The sequence below is a fragment of the Sorex araneus genome, chromosome 4 (genome assembly GCF_027595985.1).
Source record: "Sorex araneus isolate mSorAra2 chromosome 4, mSorAra2.pri, whole genome shotgun sequence".
Taxonomy (NCBI): Eukaryota; Metazoa; Chordata; class Mammalia; order Eulipotyphla; family Soricidae; genus Sorex; species Sorex araneus.
In genome coordinates this window covers 13922604-13941869 of record NC_073305.1, presented here as the reverse complement: position 1 = coordinate 13941869, position 19266 = coordinate 13922604, and the positions used below count along the sequence as shown (strand labels likewise).

Here is a 19266-nt window from a genome sequence, read left to right as displayed (position 1 = left end):
CAGGTCGGCTGCGTGCAAGGCAAATGCCCTACCCGCTGTGCTATTGCTCCAGCCCCTAAAGTATTCCTTTTAAGGAACTCATAATCCAAGAGAAATATATAACCTATCAATATTATTTGTCTTACTCTCACAGAGTCAACTGTAGAAGAACTCTGTGTGTTAAGAGTCATGTTCCTCTGTATTTTAATAATGAGAGGAATGTTGTTCTATGGGCAGGAAAATACTATTGGATGTTTCAGCAATGACTCTTAATCACAGGACACCAGGAGACATAAGTCTCTTGGATGAATTGAGCCTCAGAAAACATCTGGAGTCCAAAGCAGGCATCCTGGCGTCTGGGGAGACAGTTCAGGGGTCAGCTGGGCGTGCCTGGCATGTGTGAGGACAAAGTTGAATCTTCTGCACCAAAAAATTTCCTGAACTCCGCCAGGTGTGGTGCTGGTGGCCTCCAGCACGGCTGGTCCTGATCATTGAACTGTACAGCCTGGCAGATGTCTTGGGAATAACCCTGAGCCCCCGCTCCACGGTCAAAAAGAAACATAAGTAGGATCTGGTGTGTCCTCAGGAATCTAGTCCAGAGAAAATCCACTAGTCAAATGAAGCCTGTTGGTTTTTCTGTCACACCAAGCAGCATTGAGGGTGGTGCAGAGATTTGAACTGGGATTGGCTGTCACGAGAGCCAATTGGCTACTCCCTGCTCTATCAGCCCAGCCCTGCGACTGCTGGGAAGCCTAATTATCTCGTCCTAAACAGCCATTAGTAAAAACATATTCTCTTCATATATTAAAAAGATCAAGGTACATTCGTCTTTTGTGTACTAGGTGATTAATAAAAGTATGCCGGATGGATAATGCCCAGTCACTGCAGTCCTTCTGGAGGCGATCGAGAGGAGACGACCATCCCGATCTGAGAACTGAGTCATGAGCTAAACCTGGCTGTTCCTCTGACCACATGGACACCAGGACCCGTATTTTATTCTTTTATTATCTTTCCTTTAGCCATGGCATATAGGTCCTGGAATTTAAATTAAAATCTCATCTTCATTCTTTAAGTTTCCAAAGTATAAAAGAATGACAGAAATATTAAGAACGAACTTTAGAAAATGGCTTCATCTGTCTCAGCAATTCTGACCAGCGTTCTCAGACAGTGTTTTGTTGCTGTTGCTGTTATGTTTCGGGGGCCACATTTGGCAGTGCTCAGGCTTACTCCTCACTCCTGGTGGGGTTCTGGGGACCATGGGACTATACCTGGGCTGGCTGCTTGCAAGGTGTTTTTGCCTTTCTCTCTGGTTCACAGATGATTTGCCACACAACCACCTCATTCACAGAGACCGATCTTTAATTACGGAAGTTATATTTATAAACACGATGATCTGGAAATACATAGTAGAAAAGCATAAAGCTCACATTCTATTAAGATTCTGTCAGGATGCTGCCAGTACGGCTACATTTGGCATCTCCATTCTACTTAGCTGGTATGTCTGATGTAATTTTTTCCAACAAAATTCAGTTGAAGGAGAAAGGCTGTGTTTACACCTTTGACATAACTGGTCTATGGGGCTCCGTAAGGAAAACAGAATTCCCGACTCCATCCATCAAAACTCTCTGCCCTGTCCACTGGCTCAAGCAAAGGTGATAGAAGGGGCGCTGGGCTGGCACACATTTTCATCATACAAATCTTCCGGGAGTTCCTCTTCATCTCCATCGGGGAAATACGTAGGGAATGGCAGGTTCTTACAGAAATCCTTATATGCTGGTAGTTTAGAGTCTTTGATCTGCAGGGGAGGAGGAGAAGCCAAAGATCGTATTAGTAAATTAGCAATGAAGTTGAAGCCTGCTGTTTTTCTCTATAATTCATAACCAAAGGAAATCCTTCCTACATCTTAAGATATGAGAAAGTTCCTTTTAGTTCATAAAAGGAACTAAATGTATTACTATCACTATCATTTTGTGTTTTGGGTCACAACTGCTGGTGCTCAGGGACTTCTTTTGGACTCAGAGGATCATATGGGGTGCCAGGACTGAACCCAGATCAGTCACATGGAAGGCAAGCACCATACCTGCTATACTATTATCACTCTGGCCCCTAAATGTACTATTTTATTATGATAAATTTAATTCAGTGATAAAAATCGTCAAGTTAATCAGATACCTTATAATTTATATCTGATGTGTAACATACACTTCAGAAACAAAATTTATATTATATTTTACAATTACTACTTATATATCAAGTATACCCAAATTGAGTTTAAAACATAAAGAGCTAGCAATATCCCTGAAAGGATCACTACCTTTTATTTAGAGGCGGGTGATCTGGGCCACACCTGATGGTGCTCAGGCAAGGTGCTCACCACTGCACACAAGACAGCCCTCACTCACTGTACAATCTCTCTGGTCAACTATCTTGCTGCAGAGCACTGATTTCTCTGTTTACCCAGTATTTTTGTTAGTTTTAATTCTAAGGGCACACAAAACAAAAATATAAACTTATGGTAAGGAAATCAGCCTACATTTAATAGATACTAAGGAGTACACTTAGGGAACAAGGACGTGGCTCAGGTAGAGCATATGCCTCATGAAGAAGCTCTTTCGAGCAAGATAAATACACAATCATCCTACTATTATGCAGTCTAACCTGTATAATAGAGAGTGCTGGGTTGGCGCTGTCTCAGCTGCCCACAATGTAACTGTGACGTGTAATTTCTCTGGCTCTCCTCATATTTTACTGAAATAAAGCTATTTTAGGCTGGAGAGAGTGTACAGGGTAAGGCGCTTGCCTTGCACACGGCAGACCATGGTTCGAACCCCAGTATGGTCTCCAAGCACCGCCAGGAGTGATCCCTGAGTACAGAGCGAGGAGTAAGCTCTGAGTACTCCAAAGTGTGGCCCCCAAACCAATAAGTAATAAGTAAAACCACACACACAAATAACATATAAATAAAAATATCGGGTTATGTTTCTATGAAAAAAAAAAGAAAGAAACAAAGGTAACTGGATTTATTGAAGCTACTGATTCTTTCCATAAGACTTCATTCAGAAAAAACGGGGGGTGGGTGAGAGGTATCGCTTGAAATCATACACAGTAAAATAAGGTATACTCATTCTGGCAATAACCAATGAATAATCTGATTGAAAAAAAGTACATAGCTGCTAGGGGCAACTAAGTACAGAAAAATATGTATATTAATCTCATTTAAATTGCTCAAGAAATTAAGTTGGGCAGAAGAAAATAAACTGTTTAATTCCACCACTCCCCCCCACCCCAGCCCGCCTCAAACCCTACCAATCCTGGGTTGAACTGAACTTTAACTTGGGGAAAAAAGTCATAGTCTCACCAATGTTAACAATCTACAAACCAAAAATAAAATCCAAACAAACAACAACAAAACCAACAACAAAAGTTCCCTAGCTAATTTAATAAATGTGCTAATTTGGCCATTAAATGACCTAAAGAGCTGATTTGTAGTTACTTTTTACTCCAGGTTTTTTTTTTTTTTTTGCCATACTTGGCAGTGTTGGGGTGACTCCTGACTCAGTGCTCAGGAACCACATATTATTTGCACTGAAGGTGCCTCCATATACCTGTTCTAGCTACTGTGTCTCTCCCTGTCCCATGCCATATATATATATATGTGTGTGTGTGTGTATATATATATATATATATATATTATTTTTATTGAATCACTGTGAGATAGAAGCTTTCATGTTTGGGTTACAATCACACAATAATCAAACCATCTATATTTTTATAGCTTAATCATACCTGAAGAACATTTCAGATAAAAGCACTGCCAGATTATAAGCCCTAATTGTAGATGCCAAGAATTAGAACTCTTGAAATTGTTTGAAACAAATGACATCTTAGTTAAAGTCCATTCTATAGTTGAAGGCAAAAAGTTTCCAGTCAAACCTTTAACAAATGTGCAAGACTCTAGAGGGATCTATTTTTTTTAACATGTAATTTTTGTAAATGTAATCTTTCTTGGGCATTATGATTCCTCTGCATTCCCCCAACTCCCTCCACCGTCTATTTATTTATACTGGCAAGCCAGTCTGAATCTTTGGAAGAAGAGGTAGCGAAGGACAGCACCACTAGAACAAGAAAGTGAAGAGTTGCAACAAAGGTAATTTAATCACACAAATATCATACTCTATGTCATCAGCAGAACCTATTCGTAGAAATTAAAGAAATATCCAAAACCCAAACTGAAAAACCTGAAGTATAAGTACGAACCTATTTTTGTTATTACTGGAAAATTGAAATGAGGGCATAAGTAATACTGTGTCTACCACATACTTACTGTAAGACTAGAGTAAATCACCTCTCACTTTCTAGCAAGTGGGCCTAAATTCCAGGCTAATACCTACTTTGTGTTTTATTTGCTGGAAACAAGGCCCTGAGAGTTTGTTTTTCTTCAAATCTATCCTCCCCCACATTTGTTTTCTTTTTTACCTTTATGTTTTTGAACATATTCTTAAAGGTACAGCCAGAGCAGTGCTAGAAGAACAAACAATACTAAAAAGTCCTTAGAACATCTTCCTTTAACCACCTTTCATGGTGACTGTCTCACTTAGCTTCCACTCTAAGCACTCTTAAAAAGGCAAAGGTATCTTTAGGAAGGCAGAGATTATTGGTATTCCATGGAGCCCCAGGTGGTGATTTCTACCCTCCCCGAAGCTTCCCGGCTGTACAGACACTGGTTAGGGGTCACTTTGTGCAACCTTCCCCCCTCAGGTGGTACTAAGAAGCAGAAAGAGTCAGAAAAGAGCACATGGGGAAATAAACCACTTATTTTCAAACCACACTCATATAGGTCATTCGAGATTTATAGTTCACATCCACAGTCTCAACGCTGGAAAATGAAGATGGTGTTACATACCTTAACTAAGCAGTTTCTATGTCCAGGCACAGAGCCATTTACATAAATGATATTGTGTTTTGTATTAATTCTCCACACCTAAAAATAGAATTAAAATTTGTGTTAAAAATTAGAGAATGTGCTTTGATTAAAACAAAATGCAACTCAAAGCTAAGGTTTTAAGTAACATGTACAGTAATATAATATATGTACTTCTAAATGATGATGAGAATTAAAAACAATTTAAATCTTCTAAAATTAATTATGACTATATCATCTATGTTCTATGGAAGTGGGAAAGACCTCTTCAATATGTGACTAAGTGATCAAGACTAAATTATTTAGATACTATCTAAGTTTCCTCTGTTGGCACTATTAATAACAAGTGTCGATTCAACCTTATTTTAGTGTATTGGGTTTCCCTGTTTTTTGTTTGTTTGTTTGTTTTGGTATTTTTAGAAACTGGGGAAGGCACCACCTCTACGTGTCTTAATTTTAAATGTGATAAGCAGATGGTTCTCAAGCATTTCAACATGGGGAAAAAACATATGGAGAAGATGACTGGGAAAAATCAGTATTGAGGGAAAAAAATAGGCAGGGGGAAATAAAAAAAATCAAGCTTGATCCATAGGTCATATTTAACAATGGCTAACTATCAAATACTATATGCAAATCACACATACACACACAGACAATAACGCATCCAAACAGATACAAATATAGTAAACATGAAAGCAATACAAGTGAGAAAAAGTCTTCAATTATAAAATTAAATTCTGCTGATAAAATTTTAGAAATAAGTCATATCTGGAAATGACTGGGAGAACATCCACCAAAATATTACCAGTGGTTACTTTGGGGTGTCATCCCTTTCGGTGGCTTATTTTCTTCTTTGTACGTCCATAATTTGGGGATTATCAACATTTGTTTTAGTAGGAATCAGATGGCAGTGCCATGGTTCAGTGGGCAAGGGTGTTTGTCTTGCAAACAGCCAATCCTGGCACCTCATATGCTCCCCAAAGCCCACCCGGAGTGACCCTGAGTGCAGAGCCAGGATAACCCCGGCTATCCTGGGTTATACAGGAAAACACTTTGAGCATCACTGGGTGTGGGCACCCCTACCGCAGGAAAAAGACCCCCAAACTCAACACCTCAGTACAACTCATTTTCACTTAGAGATCACACATATTCCTCAAATCAGCAGGCTGAACTTCCTCTCCCCTCCCTACTTGGGACATACGGACATGTGATGTACACCCCAGCCCTTTTACACTGCTCATTCCTCACCCCGTTGTGGCCTCGTCACCCACACCCGCTCTGTCCACCCACGCATCTGACACTGAATCCAAGGTAATCTGGATATAACCTACTTTTCTGTCTCATGAAACACATAGATTTTTATATAGAAATTTCCGTGCAATGTATATAAGTACGGAGTTTAGATTCCTTTTTTTTTTTTTGCTTTTTTTCTCCTTGGGTCACACCAGCCAATGCTCAGGTGTCACTCCTGGCTCTGCACTCAGGAATTACCCCTGGCGGTGCTCAGGGGACCATATGGGATGCTGGGAATTGAACCTGGGTCGGCTGCGTGAAAGGCAAACACCCTACCCGCTGTGCTATCACTACGGCCCCTAGATTCATTTTTTTTTTTTTTTTGCTTTTTGGGTCACACCTGGCGATGCACAAGGGTTACTCCTGGCTCGTGCACTCAGGAATTACCCCTGGTGGTAAGCAGGGGACCATATGGGATGCTGGGAATCAAACCCCGTTCGGCCGCATGCAAGGCAAACACCCTACCCGCTGTGCTATTGCTCCAGCCCCTAGATTCATTTTTTAACTTATTTTTTTTTCATAGGGCCAAGGATCTAACTTGGGGCCTTACATATGCTGGGCATGTGCTTGACCACTTGAGCTAAACCTCTCACCCCTTTTAAAAAAATAAGATACTGATCTCAATCTTTCTATTTTAAGAAGCAAATCTGCATTTTTTAAAGTCATATCTATATCGTAAAAAAATCTTCCAGGTCAAACAGTAAGCTAACTGTTTCCCCGTTTTTTTGAGCCACACCGGCTGACCTGATCACTCCTGGTAATGCCCTGGGGACTCTATGCAGTGCCGGGGTCAAAGAAGACTGGCACAAGCAAAGCAAGTGCTAGTCCGGCCGCAACTTCTTCTTTTTAATGGCTGCACATTCTACGACTTGAACATTAAATGAATAAACTACCACAACTACAACTCACACACAGACACACACTCATTTTTCATGTGTCTACCACCACTTGCAAAATATATTAGAACAACCACACACAGATGCATATCTCTTTGGTTTGTTTTTTCCTCACAGATGCAAACTAAATACACACTCTAGTGATTTTGCTCGTAACTATTTATCTTAAAGAAATCACTTAAGAAACTTACTTTCAGCCCATATGATGTCCTATCTACGTTGCCCATTTGTCCAGGCATTTTAGTTCCAGGCCAGACTCTGGCAATATCCTAAAATGAGAGAAGCAAAATTAGCAACTACATGGAATGAAATGAAAACAAAGACTCAGGTCTGTAAATCAACAGCTTTGTCAAAGTTAACGGAGTTAGTCCTTCTTCATTTTCAGTGTGATTATGTTATCCATCGGAAACAGTTTGGTTCACAATGTTTTAACTGTATGTACACCTTAACCTTGTCTTATTTGAATACGTACCACATTAATATGATTGCAAAACAAATGAAAGTAACCGAAAATCACACCCATGGAGGCGCCACTCCTGCTACTCCCAAGCCCTTCTATACTGTCCCAATCCATTCTGCGCAAGGAACCAATTTGTTCTGTCTGGTTTATTTTTCCGGTCCATTTTTTTTGCAAAACTAAGAAGATATAATATGTGCATTTATTCATATCCCTGAAATTGCTCCATTGTTTATAATGACCTCAATTCTTTTCTGGAAGTGCAGAGTATTCAACTGAATAGGAGAACTATAGTTCATTCATGCAAACTCTCTGGTGTGGGCATCTGTGCATGCAATTACAAATAATACAATAATGACAAGTGCATTTTCCTTCAGGGTAAGTTGTAAGGAGACAGCTCGGTCAAAGGCAAATTCATTCTATTAGATGCTGCCACATTTCCCTCCACTGTGGATGCCCTATTGATATCCCACCAACAAGGTATGAGTGCCTGTGTCCAGGCTCCTGCCAACATAGTGTCAACAGTCAGAATTAGATAACAAAATTTGCCAGTTGAGAAATTAGTATCTCAGGAATAACTGTACTCCGTATTTCTCATTATGTGAAGTTGATTACAAGTTGTAAAGACTGATCTTATGCTAATGCTCCAGAGTATAAGACTCTCTCACTGATTTTGTAACTCTGAGAGAGTAGGGATGAGTTAACAATACAAAGACCCATCTCCATTTTCTCCGCTTCTATTAGGTCTCCATTTCTTCTTTTCTGCTTTTCCTTGTACCTGGAAATTGTCCTTGGGAATCCTTCCAAATGTCTCATTTAAGGCAAAAACATGTGTAAAGGAACACACACAGTGGGGTCATATGGGACGGCATTCGAATCCTTCATTTCCCATAACTGAGAAAGTAGGCAGAAAAGAATTGCGAACACTAGCGATTAAGTACATGGGTGGTCACCGTTGTAACTGCATGATTCAGATCTGGTTCTGGAAAGACAATGATGCCAGGACCCGTGAAAGTATGACAAGTAACAGGACCTACCTACAGTCCAAAGAAAACTAAGCAACTTGGTCCCAAGGACAGGCTAAAGTACTATCTATGTGGCAGCTGAAATTTTAGTAACAAAAAAAGCACATAACCAAGTCCGACTTACACCAGTGGCAATAGCTCCGGGTCTCCTGTGGGTCTTGGTCTGACCGTGAGTCGCCGGCTGGCCTTTAAATCCCCATCTCTTCATGACGCCCTGGAAACCTTTACCGATCCTGAGCAATAGGAATATTAGAATTTACATAATGAGCAGCACGGAAGATATTCCCAATTGCATACTATTTGATGGTACCGCAGAGTTTTAACACAGCTCCTTATCTAAATAACTCGGAAAGGCTACACAAGCAACCCTGCCCAGGACAGCCCTTTATCCCTGTCCTGGTTTGCCCTCCTTCCCGGAGCCTCATTCTGTATAAAATGATTAATTCAAGGTTAGGAGACAACAGCTATTTTAGCAAAAGGAGTTCTACTTGAAGACACAACTTTCCCATAATCCTGTTAAACACCACAGTGAAAGTTATGTTTGTGCTGGATGTTTCTAGACACTCCCAAGTACTTAGAACAGAGGTGGTGGGCATCCATTAAGATCCTACTGGGACTCAGGCCCTGATGTAATCACCTCCCTTGAGTCTGGAGGAACCCAGCGACCCACTTCTAAAAACTGAACTACTGCAATAGCGACAAATGTCAATGCCGTGAGGTTACAAAGCGGCGGGGGCCTTCATCCTGGCATCCATTCTCTATTTTCCCAGGCTCAGCTATACGGCAATCTTTCCCACCGTCAGCCTCCAGCCAACAGCTGTGAGCCGGCAGCTGGCCCCTGACAGTGCAGTGATCCCGGGGGTGATTCTCCCCAAGTCCGGACTTGAGATGGCCGATGTCCCAGATGCAGTCTTGAGACCCTGTCTGGGGGGATCCAGCTAAACCACTTCTGGACCCTAATCACAGAAACTGAGGTGACAGCTGCATCTTGTTCTGAGAACTTACACGTGAGGGTAATGTGTTAGACGGCAATAGGTAACTCACGCAAGAGACCACTACATAAAACAATCAGAATGACCAAACCGTAGACCAGTTAAAGAAACCAGGTGGGCGTTGGGGTCAGGGCTAGTGGACAATTAATGGCAAAGAATAAAAATTCTTTAAAACGGAGTATTTTAAGGCTAAGGAAATAGCACAGGGGACCCTCGTTCCACCCCTGACACCCCATGGTCCACTCGAAGTACTGCCCGTGTATGGCCCTGGTGGTCCCCAGCCCTGAAGCTCTGGGGTCTAAGCAGCACATCACTGGACCCCAGCACGGAGACTTTGAGTGCAGCTCGCTGAATATCCGAGGGAGGGGGCCTCTGGACCCCTGAGGACTGCTTGGGGCCCTACCCCGGGAGTATTTCAGATTTTACATAAAACCTAGTCTCTTCTGCTGGACAAATACTGCGTGATGCAGACAGAAAGCAAATAGTAAGGCTGAAGCATTATTAAAGTTTGTCACTGCCAAACATATCAGTACGCACGATAAGATGAGAAGACCAGAATAAATCCTGTCTGTAATGGGTATATTTTTATAGACTCTTAAAAATGAGCAATTCTTTTTCACTTCACTAGATAATAGGCCAACATTTTTAATGAAGTATTCCCTCATTCAACAAAGCTAGCTATTGTCATACAGTGCACAGCTCAGCCTACTTACAGGACAGACCCGAAGCAAAAAGCTTACGAAGATCATGTAATTTTCACAAGGACTTTGCTGTCCATTTGACAATGACCACAATAATGGGCTGAAGTTAAATCACTGAGAGTAGTTTTTTAAAGAATGCAACATAAAAGCAATATACATGATGGGTAGAGCCTAAGAGCTGATTCTTAATAAATCACAGGCCAAAATTGTTTGTATAGGGGCTGGAGCGATAGCACAGTGGGTAGGGCGTTTGCCTTGCACACGGCTGACCCGGATTCGATTCCCAGCGTCCCATATGGTCCTCCGAGCACTGCCAAGAGTAATTCCTGAGAGCATGAGCCAGGAGTAACCCCTGAGCATTGTCAGGTGTGACCCAAAAAGCAAAAAAAAAAAAAAAAAAAAAGTTTGTATATGAGTAATCTAAAAGTACCTGCATCATTTCTTCACACATATCAACTGAACACACCATTTATAGTTTCTGAAATTATTTCCTGTGTTTCAGTCAAAAAATTTTATCCCTGACAAAGAGCTAAAATAAAATTGAATGCAAATTAAATGGAAAAGTCACTGTGAAGTTTGCAATGAGATTAATGTTTAAGAAAAAAATTATGATAATCAAATATTTCCTGAAATTTTGCTTCAGAAATTGAAAATATTTCCACCGATGCTGAAACACAACTGACAAATTAAAAAGCTGATGATTTAAAAAATTTAAAAAAAAAAAGAATACACCTGAAGAGTCATTTTAACACAGACTACTGTTTGGCAAACAACACCTAAAGAACAAAGCCAAGGGCAGTGGCATGACTAACGCAGAGTAAACACACTCTCCAAATAACAGCCTAACACTGGCTATTCTCGGCACAAAGTTTGCTGGTCATCACTGCCCTCCCATTGCTCATGGACTTGCTCGAGTGGGCACCAGTAACGTCTCCATTTTGAGACTTGTTACTGTTTTTGGCATGTCGGATACGCCATGGGTAGCTTGCCAGGCTCTGCCGTGTGAGCAAGATACTTTAGGTAGCTTGACGGGCTCTCCGAGAGGACGGAGGAATCGAACCTGGGTTGGCCACGTGGAAGGCGAATGCCCCACCGCTGTGCTATCGCTCAGCCCAAAGTTCGCTGGTACCATCTAAAATTTCAATCTCTTACTTAGAAAGAGAGGGAGTGAGTCTGTGTGCCAAGAAAACACATGCCAGGTAAATTACAGAAGATAATTGAGCTCATTTTAAGAGTAAATGATAATACGATGAAAGTGGAATCCTAAAAGTGCTAATTATCTGCTGGCTAATTACAGACTGTTTTTCAATCTAGTTCTAGAACACATCATGTTGTTACACGTGTACAATGGGAACCTCTTCAACAAACAACCTTTAAACAAAAGGAAGAAACACAAATGACATGACAAATTATTGGCTTCATTCAGATTACGGGCACCTGTTGACCCAGGGGTGGTCCAGGTAGCTATTCTACTACTCCTCTCAGCTGTCACCCCGGAACAAAACACAAAAGCAAGAAAATGAACTCATCTATACTTAGCATGCCAGGCGTGCTTCAAGTACAAGGCTTCCACAGGTCACAGAAAATAAACCTCGATTTTACTGAAAATGACACATTCCACATACCACAAGCTTTCTCTTGCACCTTTTTTACCCTGGGCACAATTTTTAGTGACAGTGGGGAGGTGGCGGGGTGGGGTGGGGGGGGCTTAAAAATAAATAAATAAATAAATCAAGGCATAACGCAAGTCACAAAGATCATAATGTGATAAGTTCCAAATATGACACAGATCTGAAAAGTAGAAAAACATTAAAAAAAAAAAACCCAAAAGTCTTCTCAGGGGGATATACATGTGTTAAACCAAACATCAAAACACACAGACACCGCAAAGGTAGTAGACTTTGCTTCTTTGTCTGCTCCCCCTTGTACAGCCCTGTGTGCGAAGGCTGGCAGCTGTGCCTTCCTTCCCTCGTGCCCAACCCAGAGGTGGCGCGGGAACGTGGCTGCTGACGACAGCCGAGCCTTAGGAAAGGGGCATGACACAGTCTGGTGGATGGAACTCTGAGAAAAGTTCAAGATTGTGTTAGGACAAGGGGTTTAGAGCCCATGATTTAAAGAATCCTGCGGAAGACCGGGTGACTCATGCTGCCCTTGGCATTCTACCAGTCTCCAGAGATAACAGTGCCCGTTTCCTTCAGCACCCAGACTGTGCTAAGTACCCAAATGTCCACCAGCAGTCATGCAGGTCTGACTCCAAACCTGTCACGTATGTCACCAGGCTGAGGAAAGCGCCGTGGACGGCTTGGTCCTATGTGTACAGAAACAGCTGAAAGTCCAGGAGTGAGCCGGGGTCATGTCCTTCCCGGCTCAGTCCTCAGAAATTCCTCCAGAATTTCATCCCTGAGTCCCCATCCCGTCTTTCCTCATCAGCTTTTCCTCACTTCCTTTTCCTTCTCGGGAAGCAAGCTGCTGCTGCCTCTCTCATCTACCATCTATCTACAATCCATCATTTCAATTGTTCTCTGCCTTTTATTAAAGCAATATGGGGTGTGTGTGTGTGGGTGGGGGGGTCTGACTGGGGAAGGGGAGGCAGGAACACTCCTGGCTGTGCTCAAGAATCATTCCTCACGGTTCTCAGGGGAACGAATGCAGCATGCGAGGTAAGCAAGCACCTTACCCACTGCACTCTCTCCTGCCTCAAAGGAACTATTTCTAAAATTTTAGAAAATATCTACCTCCAAGCAAGGAGACTAGTAAAAAGAGTCCTTCCTTCCCCATCTCACTCAGATTCAAACCATGGCTCAAGGCCTGTTTGCTTCCTCTATCCCCCTCCCCTGCAACTCCAATTTTATTTTATTTTTAATTTTTTAATTTTTTTTTTTGCTTTTTGGGTCATACCCATTGATGCACAGGAGTTACTCTGCACTCAGGAATTACTCCTGGTGGTGGTTGGGGGACCATATGGGAAGCTGGGAATCAAACCCAGATCAGCCGCGTGCAAGGCAAACGCCCTACCTGCTGTGCTATTGCTCCAGCCCCCGCAACTCCAATTTTAAAGAAACAGAAAATCCCCAACAGTCTATCATTTTACCCACATGCTCCAACAGGGGCTTCGAAAAGCTCTGGATTTTCGGAGCTTTTTGGCTTCTTTGGCTACACCAGGCGGTGCTTGGGGCACCTGGCTCGTGCTCAGGAATCAGCCCTGTTGTGGCATGGGGGCCCACGGCAGTGCCAGGGGCCGCACCAGGCTCAGCCGTATGCCAAGTAGAGCGCCTCAGCTGCCCTACTCACTCTCTCCGGCTGGATTAGAGCCTTCTAAAGAACAGAACAACACTGTCACACTTGGAAAAAAAAATTAGCGATTCTTAGTATCCTCCTGATGATGTTCAAATTTCTACGAATTCTTCTAAGAGTCGTTGTCTGTTCCTCCTTTAAAACTGCGTGTACCCGGGAGCCATGCCTGGTGGCGCTGGGGGCGATCGAGCCAGAGTTTCAGGCGTGCCACGCCCCACTTGAGTCAGAGCCTCCCCCCATCACTCTCCCATTTTCCTGTTTCCCCAGTGTTTTCTGAAGTCCCTTCGTACTTGTTGCCATATAACCTGCCGGACCCTTTTCTCACCGTACAACAAAGGGCTGGTGAACTATGGCTTGCATTGGCTACTTGTTTTTATAATTTTTTTTTTTAAAAAGCTCACCATCTATGGTTGCTTCTGAACTCCAACAGTGGAGCTTAGCTGCGACAAGAGACCATAATGCTCACTCCTCTTATCTCCGTTCTCTGGCCTTTGAGGAAAGTCTGCAGGTCTCTGAAGTTTTTCCTAGGAAGCCGGTGTTCCCTACACCTCGCCCCTCGGGCAAGAACTCCACTCTCCCTTCCCACGGGCGCATCAACCACACACACTCAGAGCAGCCCAGCCTTTGACGAAGGTTCAGAAGAGAAACTGTCTGTTACAACTGTCTTCCACATGACAAGTGGAGTGAAATTCCCAAGATGACAAGCGTATCACACAACTACCTCTGCTCTCAAAAGCAAAATGGCAGAAACAATGACAAAAGTTAATGAAATAAAGCACAACCTTAAATGGTCCCCTCAACTTTGGCAGTTTGGTCTCTCTCCTCCTCTCTCTCTCTCCTCTCTCCTCTCTTCTCTCTCTCTCCTCTCTCCTCTCTCTCTCTCTCTCTCGTTGCGTCACATCCGGCGATGCACACGGGTTACTCCTGGCTCTGCTTTCAGGTGCTCAGGGGACTATATGGGATGCTGGGAATCGAACCTGGGTCGGCCGAGTGCAAGGCAAACGCCCTACCCGCTGTGCTATCGCTCCAGCCCCAACAGCTTGGTCTTTATAACCATGTCTAGCCAAACTTTTCAACACTGCCCACCATGAATTCTACCCCTGAGGCACCCATACATCGAGACCGCAAGTTCAAGTCAGAGCAGTTTCTACCAAGAATTCCTACATGGACCACCCTTGCAGTCATCACTCATTCTGTTCCCTCTACCTCAAACAACCTAACCACTAGACTCGCAATCTGCTATTACCAACAAGAACACAAAGTTCACCATCAAGTGTTGCATCAGCAGCAAAGTACTTTCTTTAAAAAAGAAAAAAAAAATCAAACTCCATAGTGCATGTTGTTTTTAAAATCAGAACCATTTCTAAATTAAGCTGTAATTTTTGCCTCTTCAACTGATTTATGCTGTACAAAGTTTAAGTGACTCGTATATAACTGCTCAGAAAAACAAAATCAGTACTAAATGGAATAGATGACTCTTGACTTTTTGAAGGATGCCCAAGGTCAGATTATACTTTTCCTTTTTTTCATTTTTGGTTTCTGGGTCACATCCAGTGGTGCTCAGGGCTTACTCCTGGCTCTATGCTCAGGAATCATTCCTGACGGTGCTTAGGAAGACCATAGGTGATGCCTAGGATCAAATCTGGGTCACCTGCAGCCCTGTTTAGTAGCCAGGATCTGGAAAAAACCCGAGTGCCTGAGAACAGATAACTGAAGAAACTTTGGTACATCTACACAATGAAATACTATGCAGCTGTGAGAAAAGATGAAGTCATGAAATTTGCGTATAGGTGGATTAGTATGGAAAGTATCATGTTAAGTGAAATGAGTCAGGAAGAGAGGGACAGACATAGAAAGATGGCACTCATCTGTGGGATATGAAGTAACAGAATAGAAGACTAACACCCAGGAATATTAGAGTTAAGTACCAGGAGAATTACTCCACAGCTTGGAAGCCGGTTTCACATGCTGGGGGAAAAGGCAGCTCAGATATCAAAGGGACCACCAAGCAAAGGGTGCTAGGAGGGCCCGCTTGGGATGGGAGATGCGGACTGAAAATAGACTATGGACTGAACATGATGGCCACTTAATACCTTTATAGCAAACCACAACACCCAAAAGGAGAGAGCAAAAGGGAATGCCCTGCCACAGAGGCGGGGTAGGGTGGAGGGGACGGGGTGGGGGTGGTGGGAGGGATGCTGGGACCACTGGTGGTGGAAAATGGGCACTGGTGGAGGGATGGGTATTCGATCACTGTATGAATGAACGCAAGCATGAAAGTTTGTAAGTCTGTAACTGTACCTCACGGTGATTCACTAATAAAATTTTTTTTAAATAAATAAAAAAATGGTAAAAAAAAAAATCTGGGTCACCTTATACAAGGCAAGCATCTTACTAGCTGTACCATTTCTCTTACCCCAGGCTTCATTTTTTAATAAACAGTAGAGGTGGTAGAAAGTATAGGAATCATTAGTATAAAACCAGTTTCTCTATGGTTGGACATAATATTTAAAATACAAGGAAATGGAGATTATTAGTTCCTAGCCCAAATCAAGGTTAGATAGCTATATAACTAATTGATCAACAACAGGCTAGTAAAAATTAGCTGCAGCAAATAACCACCGATTATCAAAACCAGCAATGTTCAATGGAATGTTCAAACCGGCAATGGAAAGAAGTTTTTTGGTTGGAGGAATAGTACAGGGGTTAAGGAACTTGCCAGGGGTCAGATATCGGGTCCCCAGGCCCTCTAGGAGTGATCCCCAGGCAATGCTAGGAAGTGGCCAAAATTGAGCAAAGGAACATTTCTTGTAGAATTTAACCTAACATCACTTTGCTTTGCTTTAGAGTCCAATTGTCCAAATTTTTTTTTTTTTTTTGCTTTGTTTTCTTGGACCCTGCACACCCAGCGGTGCTCAAAGCTTACTCCTGGCTCTGTACTCAAAGAAGTGTCTGGCACGGAGGGCTTGGGGGACCATGTTGGGTGCCGGGGAGCGAATCCAGGTCAGCCATGTGCAAGGCCAATGCTCTCCCTGCTGTACTGCCACTCCAGCCCCCTCCTCTAGTGCTTCTCTTACAGACACACATAGCTTCCTATGTTCGCCAGGCATTAAACCCAGGTCAGCATGTAAGTGCCTTCCTTGCATACTACCACTCTGAAAATGCTTTTGATTGAATTGAATTTATTTTCTTTTTTAATGCTTTTTAATTTTAAGACAAATTCCAATTAATAAAAATAAATTGATTTTACTAAACTACATATATACAGAAGGCCTTATTAGCTAATTCAAAATCTCCATCACAGTTAAGTTTTTAATTCACAATAAACTAGTATGGCCCATTTTCAATCTTGTAATTATAGATTCCCACCACTTCTACAAATGCATCGGATGTTATCCACACACTTTCACGTCCACACGTTTCAAAGTGCACAGCACCTCAACTGGAAATCTGGAGTGTTTGAGAGAATTCCTTGGCAATTCCGTATTGTCTACATGTCCGGTGGATAATGCAGAGCACCAGAGTCCCCGATGGTGGAATTTTCTAATTGCTTTGTGCCCTATCACGTACAGTTAAGAGCTGGTGTGGAATAACTGAGCGGCTGGAGCTTTGTAGGATGACTTTGTGATGATGTGACCTGAAATGCAGGAATTCTGTTTCTGTCTAAAAAGAAATCATACCCTCCCACCCATGCCTGGGAACATTTTTATCAACAAGTGAGCGCTAAGGGTGCCTGGCTTTTAACTCTGACATTAAACAGAGCTCACTCAACAGCACCAGCGCCGAAAGCTCCGTCAAACCTTTTATAAGCAAGGGGCATTTCCTGGCCACCTTAAATGAAACCAGAAGGTCACATTTGCTTTCTTGAGTTCAATTTGTTTTTCTCAAAAAAAAAAAAAAGAAAAAAGGGAAACTCAAAAATAACCAATTCTGCAATGTCATAAGAAGCCCGAAGAGTTGTCTGAAGGTCTTTGGAACTGGGAACTTTCTCCGGGTGTTCAGGAGGCCTTACTGCCTCGTGCTGTGCCTCTCTGGATTCACATGTTTGTTTCCTCATTAATATAGATAAGAGTGAGACATGTCACTTGGAAAAAAATCAGATTTTTTAAAAACAATTTTAGAATTTAAAAGATCCTCAGAAATCATTTAGTTCCCTGCCCTTGTGTTAGAGATAATGAAATCTACATCCACAGGAGTTAAGCTGCCTGGCCAAGGTCAAATCCCTGGTCAACGGAAGCATCTGGCCACATTTTCAGCCCAGGTCATACTGTCCCTGGAGAAACAGATTAGCACAAAACTACAAAAATATTCAGCAAATTAGGAGAGGCACGAAGCGATTTCAAGGACATCGTCATTACTCTATGAATTCTCAACGCAGGAAGTAGTATATCATCTTAACATTACTGGGAGTGCTTTGGGAAATTATTACTTTGCTGTGAAAGGGACCGAGTAAAGCAGTGATTTTCAGCCACTGGTCTGTGGTCCAATGCTGCTCCACGGGCCGGGCACCCGGTATACAGCAAGAAGGCAACGACCTGATTTAACAAATATTTCCATTGAATTCCTTTTTTGTTGTTTTTTTTTTTTGGGGGGGAACCACACGGGATGCTGGAGATCAAACCTGGGTTGGTCGTGTGCAAGGCAAGTACTCTCCCCATCATATTATCACTCCAGCTCCTCAACTGAATTCTTATTCATTTTAAAAGGTATCTCTTTACTGAAGAAAACATTTGTTGAAAGTAGAGAGAGAGTCTGGGGAATATTGTCTGCCATGGAGGAAGGGGGAGGGTAGGGAAGGGGGGTATACCGGGGATATTGGTGGTGGGGAATGTGCACTGGTGGAGGGATGGGTGTTTGATCATTGTGTGATTGTAACCCAAACATGAAAGCTTGTAACTATCTCACGGTGATTCAATAAAATTAAAAAAAAAATTTGTTGAACAAAATAAATATGTGAATAAAAAGAAAATTCACTTTCACCGGCAACATTATTTGAAATTGGACTGGCTGAAACAAAAGTCCCTCTGTGCTAATCTGGGCCAGTTGGAGAGGCTGGGCTGAGGATTCTGACTGAGAAAAGGAGTTCGCAGGGAAGCACTCTCCCAGGGAAGCTCCAACACCGTCTCTGAACCTCCAGCTTCCTCCTGGCTGATCAGGGCTGACCCCAGACCAGTGAGGCGACGCCCTTACAATCGTGCTTCACAAATCTCCCTGGAGATTCTGAAACTGATGCAAGTGTGAGAACCACCCCCATCCCGGGAATCCACCTCCTTCATCTCACCAGCATCTTTTTTTTTCCTCTACTAGTCTACAGGATCAACAGCCCAAAAAAGGAAGCCCAGAGCCCTCAAAACTTTTATAACAAGTAGTGGACATAGAGGACAAAGCAGCAAGTCTCTGGCCATAAGCGGGTACGGGAAGGGACTGAGAGGACTCAAGATGGTGAGTTCCACTTTTCACCTGTAAGGAAAAGAATATTCTCACCGGCTAGGAAGGACCTAAATGTCAAGCAGGAGGATAGTCCCCCGAAACGAGAAGTGGTAGGGAAATGACATAGTTACATTTAACTACTTTGGGGGTTGAGGGGGGCCCTCAAAGGGTGCTCAAGGGAGCAGGGGATTGCGGGGTCCTTCGGACGCTTAGTCAGCGAACACCCAGCAGACTGGTTCAATGCTACGACCCGAGGCTGTGGTGTCTGGGACCCTTGG

At 42.8% G+C, this 19266-nt stretch overlaps 1 protein-coding gene across 1 annotated transcript in view; it reads right to left on the bottom strand.

The window, feature by feature from the left end:
* Positions 1 to 1317: 1317 nt before the first annotated feature.
* Positions 1318 to 19266, bottom strand: part of MRPL3 (mitochondrial ribosomal protein L3) — a 37118-nt gene continuing 19169 nt past the window's right edge. Inside the window, exons 7-10 of the mRNA XM_004603802.2 lie at positions 8696 to 8804; positions 7281 to 7358; positions 4883 to 4960; positions 1318 to 1774 (exon numbers count right to left, since the gene is read on the bottom strand). Of these exons, the coding sequence (XP_004603859.1) occupies positions 1622 to 1774; positions 4883 to 4960; positions 7281 to 7358; positions 8696 to 8804 (418 nt within the window). The 3' untranslated portion in view covers positions 1318 to 1621. The remainder of the gene's footprint in view (positions 1775 to 4882; positions 4961 to 7280; positions 7359 to 8695; positions 8805 to 19266) is intronic.